General features: G+C 33.2%; 1 protein-coding gene across 2 annotated transcripts in view; it reads right to left on the bottom strand.

Annotated features, from left to right (window-relative positions):
• The window catches only part of LOC108689848 (arf-GAP with SH3 domain, ANK repeat and PH domain-containing protein 1), a 54,277-nt gene that overhangs the window by 8,242 nt on the left and 33,589 nt on the right, over window positions 1–12,446 (bottom strand). For both annotated transcript variants that reach the window (XM_018196803.1, XM_018196804.1), the window contains exons 3-4: window positions 6,327–6,472; window positions 395–649 (exon numbers count right to left, since the gene is read on the bottom strand). In XM_018196803.1, coding sequence (XP_018052292.1) covers window positions 395–649; window positions 6,327–6,472 — 401 coding nt within the window. The remainder of the gene's footprint in view (window positions 1–394; window positions 650–6,326; window positions 6,473–12,446) is intronic.

The raw sequence follows: 12,446 nt of genomic DNA, 5'->3' as shown, positions 1-12,446 counted from the left end.
AATTATTTATATATAGAATTTGATATATTTTATTAAATAAATTTAATTCTATATATTTTTTCATATTTAATTTCATATTATAAATTATTTATATTAAATTTTTATCATGTTAGTTGAATGATTTTCAAGATAGAATATAGTTTCGGACACCTTGTATCAATTGTATACAAAATGTAAATCGCGAAAAGTCGAAAAGAGGCTGGAATGTAAATGAAGTTTTCAAGTTAGAAAGTAGGTATACATTTTTCAGCTGTCGCATGACAATATCTAAACGACCGGATATCGATGTCGCGCATCGATAACATGCATTGATAACATCCATATGTCTCAATATTGGCGTGATGTTATTTTACATCGTTTATATACTCGCGCAGCTCGGACCTGCATCACCCACCTCGCACATTTGTAATTGAAACAATCGTCTTTCCTTCTCCATTTCATCTGCAATTTCGGCGGGTGTGACCTCTGTACGAATCAAACCGGCTTCCTTCGCATGCTGCTTCTTTTCTTTTTCGATTTTCGCGTACTTAGCCTCATAGTCTTTCCAGGCTTTCTCGAAGGGCCTCTTTAGGTCCCCCTTCACGCCCCTCAGATCACCCTTCAAAACCGAATCCAACGGAAACATCACAATGTTGTTGATGTTTTGCATCTGGAATAGCAAGATCAATAATTAACACATAATGTTTCTTAATTAATTAAATATAACGTTAAGATTAATTAGCTTTCTAAATCATAAAAAATTTAAAAGATACATTGTAAAGTGGAACAAAAAAAACATCTCGAAAAAAGAGATATTTTCCCAAATAAATTAAATTAAAATCTTAATTAGGACATATAAAAATTAAAAAAAATATATTTATCTGATAATAAATATTTAAATACTATATATATAATGTAAATTATGTCTCTTATCTTCCTTTACATTAATAATCAGAATATTCATTTTGTTGTGGCGCACAGCATCACTGATTCAACAACGGTAAACATTGTGATAAAAATACTGATTGCGTACATGTCTCGGTATCTATTAAACGCAGACATGAAAATATTAGCTTTCGTTATCTCCACGGAACAATACGAGTTTCAAATTGACCAAAGGGTAATATTTTATCTATTTATCAGAATAACCGGTCAGGACTCGAATGGAAAATGGCGATGAAAAAATGCGAGCCTTCGGGATCCCGTAGTCGGAATCGACCACCGCCTGGCTCTATCCGACCGGTAAATAGTGAATCACCGTCGATTCGCGTCAGCACTTTGCTTAGACCGTCGCCTCGCTCGCCCTGAATAGAATCGCAGTTTCCTCCTCGGAGCCTGGTTTTCTCGAGGGCGATCCCTCGGCTGCTCCCGACTCTTGTGGAAAGTGATTCGGAAAGCGCTCAAACGTGCCGCATAATGAGCTTGCGAGTGCAACCGACTCGTAAAGACGACACTTCCTCACAAGAAAAGCAAGACTCGTGAATGGAAATGACACAAACTGCACTTTATTTAGTAGATAAAATCGTTCACAATATGATAACAAAATCTCATTTAATTAATTTTATTATAGGCAAAAATTTTTAATAGGCAAGAATTATCTTTAATAAAAACTGTTTAGCAGAAGTAACTCTTATTGTTATATACAATAAAGTATTGCTGTTAAAAGTTTAGCTAAATTTTTTTTTCTAGTGTAATTGTTCCTAATAAATCATTATCTGATTTTCTTTACCAAAGATTTATATTACAAAATCATCGATTAAAATTTAATTATGTAATTATTTGTTGTAAATTAAATATTGAACAAATAAAAAAAAACATTTGTTTTTATTTGTTTTTAAATTTTCGTTCTTAAAAAAATAGGAGAATGATATTAGAATTTTCGCAAATATTTAATGTCTCTAGTAGCATAATTTATTGACATAATATTGAAAACCGAATATATTTCCAATCTTTCTCTCTGCATGCCAATCTTTAACCAATATCTTGCCAATCTTATGCTATTCAGAATAAATAATTGCAATTTGTAAACATTATTTTGTCTTTTTCTATAAAAAATTTCTGAGTTATTTAATTTAAGTTATTTCTATATGAACTTTTAATATTAAGATGACGATAAATTCCATGCTTCAAAATTATCTCAAGTTAATCGATAAGATATGCTAATTTCGGTTCAGATATCGAGTAGGTTCTTAGAAGAGTCGGATATTGCTTCCGGCTTTTGCCGGAGTGCATCGCGCAATTTGAATCGAAGCCAATATCAGATGCAGATATACATTTTAACCAATTGTACGTATGACATCATAGTAAAGGATCGGATGTAATGGTTCGGATCGGAGAAACGGTCACGGTGGAAAAAAAAAAATCGTGTTTAAACGCCGGAATTTAGATTCAGTCCCCCCGTCTCTGATACATTAAGAGCCACGTTAAAATCACGAGTGTGCGCATTTAAAAGTTCCCGACAAATATAAATTCGCAGGGTCGTTCGTGCGTGATAGAATCTAGGAGAGTCTCTTAACCGCTCGCTCTCGTAGCTCATAACGTCCGTGCACGCTTCAGTAAACGTAATTATCTCACAGCCGTGAGACGACCCGATTTATGCTGCTAATCATATAGCGCGAGCTTAGAAAACTGTCGGAACATAGACAAAACCAGTTTGAATCCGCAACTAAAATCCACGCCCGAATGATTATATCCTTTTCCGCCTCCCTTATTTTTGGTCGATTTATTGCCACTGGGAGGATACTTTGCACGAACATCCACATTTATTTTTATTTGCGCTTCTTCTTCCATGATATCATTTTCTTAGAATTCAATTCATTAATACGATCATTGATGTGTATTGATGTGATTATTAATACGATCTAATTGATATGTATTGTAGACCGAGCTCTTTGTGTACATCATAAATGTGCTCTTTTAAATGGAACTAATGTATTACGAGAAACGATAAAAAGTATTATGGCAGCAGTTATGAGTATAATATTGTATTTGATGAATCTCACTGAAAGAAATCAGTTGATGTTGGACATTTCAATCAGTAATATTATATTGCTGAAAAACTATAGTTGCTCTAAACAATGAACTTAAGTGTGAGAAAGTAACACGTGATACTGAAGCTGAATAGTTGAATACGAATTTTACTTCACAGAATTCTTTTCCAAGAAACAGCACACAACCAAAAATATAGAAAGTTTTAAGAGCTGAATCTCGCATCAAACATGTGTGACTGATTTTACAGTGAAATTTTACTTCCACTTGTCACAGTGAAACGTAAGATGAAAGAGCACAGTGAGTATTGAAAATAAATGAAATACTCATCCTCAGTGAAATCTATGTTTCTCTTTCCAGCGAAATTTTCACTGATTCGGTTTAAAAAAGTAATCAGAAGCGGTATAAACTTATTATTCTGCTATGCAATATTATTTCATTACGTGAAATTTCATCTCTAACATATTTTCCAGATTTTTCTGCGCGAAAATCTATCCGGTTAACATGGTATACGCTATATATATTAAGTTTCTTAATTCGACGGAATGACGACAGCAACCTCGAGTCTGAAGAAAAGAAAGACGAGAGAAGCGATTACGGTAAAATATTACGAGTGAACACAGAGGATTTTCTTCGCAGAGCACAATCAGCAAACATATAGTAATAGACGTGCAATTAAATGTCAGAAAAGTGAAAATATACGAGCATGGCGAGGAGACTTTTAATATCTTTTACGAAGTGATGACATAATGGACTGAGCAGTGTGAAAAATATGTAGTAATAATATTTCTTGCATGATAATTGAATTTATTTTTAGTTAAAAAAGAGCGAGTCAACATATTCGTAATGAATTCGCTATATCTAAATAAAAAATAATAAAATCGACTTTTTTGTTAGAAAAGAAAAAGTCAAAATATTTAGGTGCAATGAGTTTACTACATTTAAATAAAAAATAAATAGAAAGAGTTGATCTTGCTTATATATGATGTATGCACATAATAACAGTAATAGCGGTAATTCGCAAGGCGTAAAATGGTTTCTTCATGATTTCGCAATGATACTTGTGCGTGCTCTGCTATGCAATCTTGATATAAATCGAGATGCATATTGCAAGCAGCGATAAGTTCGAGTTTTCTTCTGAAAGTTTTCAAACAATTTAATCACATAAAGATTCAAACTGTTTCAAATATTATTTAAAACCAGAGATTCTTAAATAATATTTGAAAACGTTCTTCAAATACTCAAAGCGATTCAGGCTAATTAATTGCTGATTACAAGATAACAATTCTCTGATAGAAATGTGTGTAATTTTCTTAAACATTCATCCAATTACTATCTAATATTATTGTATTCTTATTAGTTGTAACAATTTTATGTAGAAAATGGACAAAAATTTGATGAGATTTTTATTCAGTGACTGAAGCAATTTTTTTAAAAAAGATATGTCAATTATTAAGACATCTGTTCAGTTATTATGTAACATTAATAGATTTGTATTAGTTAAAATAATGTATATAATCTTATTATCCTATTTTTGTTCAGTAAATGGATTTTGTGCATCTTTTGTGCGTAGTAGAGAACCTATATGGCCACGAATAATTTTATCAAACAAAAATAAGAAAGAAGGGTGTGTGTGTGTGTGTGTGTGTGTGTGTGTGTGTGTGTGTGTGTGTGTGTGTGTGTGTGTGTGTGTGTGTATAGAGTCTCTTTTTTATATCTCATTCTATTATCTTATTCTAATTTACTGAAGTTGACAAAAATAACGAGATCAAAAGTTTGTTATCTCGTGGTCAGACTCTGTTATAAGATTATAGTGCACAATAATAGCAGGCAAAGCGTTACATCTTAATTGGAATTTTAAATAATTTTACTTTTAATTACTTTTAGTTACTAAACAGAATTAATGTAACTATTCAGTAACTGCTAAAAAAAATGTAATGAAATTTCTATCGGGATTAAGCAAATTCAAAATCGCGAGATAAAAATTGAAATGTTTGATAGTTGAAAGTTACTTGAATGTTAAACGAAGATTATAAGCGCAAAAAGTAGAGAGTCCATCACATAAATTTACATCTTGTATTCATTATTCATTGTGACCCAGATATCTGATACGCGTTACGCTATTCAATCGCGGTTCAAAAGTGTCATCCCGACGACGGAAAATTGTTCTAGCGGAACAATTCGCTTTTCTGACAGGATGAGTGTTGCAAATGCCATATGTCCTCGGATGAGAAAACGCGGTCGACGGTCTGCAGTTCTTCCTCGAGCGTACCACTAACTCGCGAAAGTCTCGTGCAATCGACAGTTTCCACAACTCGTGAGCGCGAAATTTTATTTCGTTGCGCATGCCGGTACACGCGTTTTATATTGATCGTTTCTGGTTTAGAAATTCTATTCTTGCGCGTACGTTAACATACGAGATGAGCGTACTACGCCAGGCTATGTGTAGGTCGTTGCCATTAGTGACGATGGACCATGAAGAGATTTTTCCAATAACGCGTACACGGCGCATCGAGGACGTGTTTATGGACACCGTTTTAATATATCCACGATGAATTGTAAAAGTTGAGATCAGGTGAAGATACCAACAACGCATGTTTGTAATTTTGAAGAATTTTTCTTCGGATGTTACACTCTAAAAAATGTGTGAATTTAACACCAGTGTGACCATGCGGTGTTTATATAATTCTTACTGTGTTGGTGTTAATATCACGGTGTGAATTTAAAACATAACGTTAAATCCAGAAAAATGTCTGATTGGATCTTAATTAGAATTTTGCTTCTGGTGGAAAATGGACGAATCAGAATTCTGATCGATGTAATCAGAGTCTTCCAATTCATCCATTTTCAATCAGAACATTCTGATCATGTTTCTGTAATGATGTTAACATCAATACAGAGAATTATATACAGCGTTAAATGTTAAATCCATATCAATATTTTTTAAAGTATACGCTATTAAATTTACAGTGTCAAATTTAAATCTAATGTAAGTCGCTATTGCTCTTACTTAATATATCGTTATTTTATATAAAAACAATGGAATTAAAATTGAATTAAATTTGAAACTATAGATTTAACAGTGTAACGTGCCGCTTAGAACTTTTTCATATTTTTATCATACCCACAATACGATTACTTAACTACGTTATGCTTTCAATACTTTTAGCAAAGTCCTTTTTTAATTTATTCTTATTAATGACCGAGAATTTATTCATCGTCACGTAAAATACGTGGTTAAAAGCGACAAGAACCGGAATATTCCGTGCGTCACGAAGAATCATCAGGAATAAAAGCATGGAATATTCCGTGATTCGCATATGTTGACACAAATTTTGCTTGTAGGGTTTTACACATACCAGGGTTTTCATGAGGGCACTCAATTCTTTCGTGACCACCGCGAATTTGAGAAACGCCGCGCCTATGTCCGGTTCTTGTTCTTTTAGCGCGGCGTCGCCGAGTCTCTCCAACGCTCTTCCTAAGTACACCTCGTTATCCACATGAGCTGGAAAAAGACATATAATCCCATTAATTTAAATGTAACATATAATGTTCCATCCACATATAATGTTCCATGTTGTATCGTGAACAAACATCTTTTTTCAATCGTATTTATATTCTTTGCTACACCTATACCGAAAAAAATACCAAATCTTAAAAAAATATTTGTTTGAATTAATTCTAAGTAAATATTTACTAAATGCAAACATATATTTATTTTGTGGAGGAACCATTAATTTCTATCATTTTTTATTTTTCATTAAATATTTATTTATTGAAAGTTAATGTTTAGTTAGTATTATTCAAAGAAATTATGTATTAAGATTTAGTAAATTTTTTTCATTATATGGAAATAATTAAGGTATAGCATATTCAATCTAATTTGATTGTTTATAATCTTTTAAAAACAAATATATTGTATAAAATTTTTTTTCAATCGAAACATGAGACATAAGAAAATATAACGATAACAAGCAAATGTATCTTCATTAATAACAAATAATTCATAAGTAATGAAAAAGCATTGAAAAAAGAAAACCGCATATAATATCTCAATGACATTAAAGAGATTAAAAATTTGCATTTTACGTCAATTTTGTAATTGTATTATAACAAAATAATATAAAATGACACATAACAGCTCTAAATTCTACAAATTAAAAATATTATAATTGTTTTCTCGCATTCCTGCGAGATATATACATTTCCCTTTATGCATAACTATATCACATTATTTATTGAAACGCGCGATGTCGTTTTCCACTCGGGATCGCCATTTGGAATCTCATAAATTTTCTACGCAGGCATCACGCGAATATTAATTCAGCAACAAACATTCGTGCGAGCGATTACCATTAAGTTGCTGCGCTGTTATACTATTAAATGCCCGCAATCGCAATTAATTCCTTAGCCAGCCCGCAATTTTTTCCGCAACAGTCGCGAGTATCTTGCGTGCATCTCCGCGAATGCAGGTGGCTACAAGAGAGACGAAGGAATAGAGAGAAAGAGAAACGAGTAATTTAACTCTTTCCTATCGTAAGATATTACATACTGCGCGGATTCCTGCATTCTCCACTTGTACGGCTCGAATTACGCGAAAGCCTTGGCAAGGTTGCGCTACGCAAATGCGAAATGCATTCTCTATGATAAACGCCGCGATCTCTCATTTTGCGGTTCGCGAGACGCCGAAGCAGCTCTTCTTTCTTCTCCCTTCCTCTCTTCTCTTCATCTCTTCCGCTTCCCGAATTTCGCGACCGCAATCTCAGGCCGTAGGAAAACCCATTTTCCAATATATATATATATATCCAATAACCTTCTCTCTCTCTCTCTCTCTCTCTCTCTCTCTCTCTCTCTCTCTCTCTCTCTCTCTCTCTCTCTCTTTCTCTCTGCTCCTTTCTCATCGACTTTGCTCGCTGTTCTTGCCTTTCCCTCTTCCTGTAAAGTTTCTCGACCGATATCGGCTCTCGTGCCGTACATGATCGAGAGCGTGGAATAACCTCGCTTGACCACAAAACGAAGTGAAAATAAAAACGTTTCGCGTCCGGCTCGAAAGAGAATGGCTTCCGTTTTTTTTCCAATGAGGATATCGTTTAGTTTTATCGGGGACTTGCGCACTTACGCGAGTTTAACACTCTACAGGTTTGCAATAAAATAGTTCCTCACTTTTATTCTTGTAAGGTAAACTCTATAGTTTTCTCATTTTTAACGAATACAGAACGCATAAGATAACCCATTTTTTTAATATTCAAATCTTTTGTTTTATTTTATTCAATTTCAATGTTCTAACAACACGGAAAGAATAATTTTATTGAAGGATCTAAAAATTGAGCTAGGTATCTGAAAATAATTTTGTTGGACCATCAATCATATAAACAATGCCATAAAAAGTTTTAACTTTCTAGCAACTAATTCAAGTTTCACATAATTTATAGTTTAATGATCTAATAAAATTATTTTTAAATTTGTATGTAGTAAAATTTTTAGATCCTTCAGCAAAATAGTTCTTTCTGTGAAAACAGAAATTTCTATCTGCAATAAGAACGTTATCGCACGTTTAGAAAATCGTCAAATCCTTTGTTCCACTCATGTTTCGGCGCTTCAATTTCCCTTTTAACTTGTTCCAAAACTTTCTTCCATTCAATATCCGACTGTGCTCTTTTCCCATTGGAGGAGACTACAATCTGATTGACTCCGAGCAACGTCGAAAGGCGTTTATCGTTCGACTAAAGGGAACGCATCCTTCCTCCCGAGAGAAATTTCATTAGTCGAGAGAAACTTCTCAACAGGATGCACTAAAGGACGAGGGGAAAAGAGAGAATAAAAGGTATTGTCCCTTGTGTCGCGAAGTGATGTTCAATTCACCCGCGGCTGCGATGCTACAAGTATAATCATGGTCCATCCAGTAGAGTGGATGAGCTGGCGAGAATTCGTTCGCTTCCGGTGGATGAAACTTTCAATTACATTACATGGTAAAAAGGATCCCTTTCATCGAAAATGTCACGGAAGCGCTATATCGCACCTGTTTTAAAATCCGGTGTGAAACGTAGTTACGCGAACACCGATAAATTCCGGTCTCGTCATTAAACTGGCGAGTAAAATGTGGAGTCTACATAACAAAGGGAAACTAAAGGTCTGTTTTCTGTGTTTGAAGTAACGTATACTTTTTGAACTTAAAATGAGATAGATATATATTAGATATATAAATATATATTTGATATTTAACGAGAGCGAGAAAGAGAATTGTAGTGATCTAGTATAGAAATAAAAAAACAGATTTTAAGGGGTAGAATGAATTTAGAATAATAATTCATCTATTTTAGCGATTCAATAGGATCTATACACATACAATTTATGTGTCATTGACACAATATTACACATTATTACATCAATATCGCACGCACACATATATACAAATTTTATAACTAATCTTTCATATTAAATATCCTATAATTTTAAGAACTCAATTTTGTTTGTCATGTAATATCTATAGTTCAAGCCAAGATTATTTTATACATACAAAGTACAAAACTTTTATATAAAGCAAATATTAGTTAAACGCTAGAAGCCGATAAAAAATTGTAATTTTTCAATTTTTTTCGTTTTTGACATGAAGTCGACCGATTTGAACTACATTATCGTTTATATTTTAATTGTGAAAAAGAATTTTTTAATTTATATATAAAGGAAAAATCGGTAAAACACAGACGACTTCAGGATTCCCTTAAAAGCTCTTGTTCGGGCGACAAAACGCGATAATGTATCGCGATAGTATATTATGATTCTAAATCAACTTCCGATTGCGCATTCCGATGTTTCTTCCTCTCGCATCTATGCTCGTCTTTCGTATGTCTCTTCTTTACAGAGAATTGTTCTTTACGAGAGAAGTCTCTCGTAATCTCTAGTCGAGTAAGTTTATCAGAAGCGGATACTCCTAACATCGTGCGGACCTCTGTCGACATCCACGCGCGCCCGTTAATGTTTTCTCCATTCTTGCCTCTAAAATTTATCGGTCTCGTGCCCCATTGCTCTTCGCGTCATCATCTTCACTCGTCGCTGGGAAATTATGCGGAAGCCTTCGGAAACCGCGCGAGATCCCGCGGCCTAGAGGCACCGTAGCTTTTTCATGGTTCCGGAAACGCATTGCCACTGAAATATTTCAATCGCGACATCGCACGAATGCGATATTATCATGGATATGTCTGGAATTGAATCTTTTCACGAGCGCGCATCAGCTTTGGGAGAAGAGCAAGTATTCATAAAATATGCATTGCAAGGTCTACATACATTTGCTAATAAGAATAATTTTTTTCATCGAAAAAAATATTTATAATATAATTATAGAAGTTCGCCATCGCGAATTTCTATAATTACGCAGTTTGAGCAATGATTTTTTTTTTAAATATAAATTTATATATACGGAAAGAACAATTTCTGCTAAAGTATCTAAAAATTTAGCTAGATCTGAAAATAATTGTTTTACTACCAAAATAATTATGTAGAACGTTCAAACATTGCAACTTGTTGCTAGAATATCCAAATTTTTTACAGCGTTATCATCATGCGCTCGAGCATCCTGAATAATTATTTTAATGGACTAACTTGTTTTTGTAGAGAAAAATTGAGTGACATGGAGAGCGACAAGTATCAGATTGTTTATAATTTTAAATGCATTTGGTTTCAATTTGTCAAGCCACTGGCAAATCTACTTTCACAAAAGAATCGAAACCTTTCCGTGAAGAGAATAAGGCCAGCGTTATTTGTGCTATTATGCATTTTATTATGCATTTTATACCGGCATGTAAGTCAAATTTCATTTTTAATTTATCAATGTAAACAGTATCTATTATTCTTTAAATTGTAAGTTTGAAGTGTTTCTTGTTTTAAAGCTGATTGTTTCATACATTATTTTGTTGTATGTCATGTAAGAAATATCGGAAGCCTGTAAATATAGTTAATAAGATTTGATTTCTGATGAACACGAAAAAAATACGAGACAAATAGGAGGAAAAGAACATGAAAATAATTATAAAAACAAGAAAAGATATGACAATAAGAGAAATGAATGAGCGATATTCTATTATGAAAAATATAGAAAAATATTGGTGATAGATTAAAAGCTATTGGAAATAGGGAGATAACATTAAAACCATGAACAAACAACAGTGGAACTTATTTTTAAAAAACATATTTCAAAATCAGAAAATATTTTAAAAAATATTTTTGTCAAATTTCATCTTTCAATTTACAAAAACAAAAAAATATAGATTTAAGGGGGCTACTGAAAAAAAAATGAAATGACATTTAAAAAACATGATATGTAAAAATCTTGATTATTTTCATTTTTAGAAATATACGATTAAAAAAACGTTTTAGTATAAGAGTAATGTTCGTATCACATAATATACGATATTATACTTAATTTTGCCATTCAAGAAAATGAAATTTCGAAAAAACCTAAAATGATATCACCTTTTTTCGATATAGATAAATTTTTAAATATTTCAGCAAAACTGTTTCCATGTATATACATATATTTAAAAAATATATATATGTATGTATTTCATTGCTAAATTTTTTCCAAAATTTATATTTCTAGAACGATTAAATACCATGTTGCCGCTATCTGTTGTGTCGACGAAGCACTTCCGCTCGAAAGTTTCGTGAATATCGGGGCGCATGAGTGCTCCTGTGGGCCCATTGTCTCCAAGGGACAACACGCGTCACGGAATGTGATTTGCGCCCGGGGTACTCGGAGCGGTACATCCTGTCTATCGTCAGGTAGCGGTCGGCAGTGGTCAGAGACCAGAGAAAGAAACAGAGAGAAAGGATGGATAATTGACAGAAAAAAAAACTGCGAGAGGCGAAATCGGACATAGCGGAACGATACCAGGAGAAAAGTGGTCCATTGTGGCCCGAGAAGGAAATAATGCTGACCAGTCCAATACAGATGGAGTCGCGATTTCCAGGGGTCGATCGACGGATGAAAAATGACCCGAGAGTCGCCCGGACGTAAAAAAAATACAACGCACCGCGGATGAACAAACAGTCAGGATATTTAATACATTGCGTTCTGATCTCGCGTGACAGCGATTCGTTGTTCTGTGATTATTTCTATAAAGTAGTACGACGTTTACGATGTTTTGTTAATCCTGCGAAAATATTGCTAAACAATTTATTTCCTTCGCTGAATACCTTTTATTTTCGTTGATTGTTATTTAATTTCTAAACGAATTACATTTTTGGTTATTTGTTATCAACGTTTATATAAATAGAGAAATATCTGAAAGTTAGTACCTTTAATAAAAAGAAATATTAAAATAATTACAATAATTAACTATAACTTAAAAAATTATATTACACTATAATTAAAAATACGTAGTAATCATGTACTCGTTAAAAAAAATTGTAATTATATTAAATCATGTCATCATCATATATAGGATAAAAAGAATTCATCAGTTATTCATTGTTATAATTTG

The sequence above is a fragment of the Atta colombica genome, unplaced genomic scaffold (assembly GCF_001594045.1).
Source record: "Atta colombica isolate Treedump-2 unplaced genomic scaffold, Acol1.0 scaffold277, whole genome shotgun sequence".
In the NCBI taxonomy this organism is placed as follows: domain Eukaryota; kingdom Metazoa; phylum Arthropoda; class Insecta; order Hymenoptera; family Formicidae; genus Atta; species Atta colombica.
Note: the sequence above shows the minus strand (reverse complement) of the source record. Positions and strands in the feature narration are given on the sequence as shown.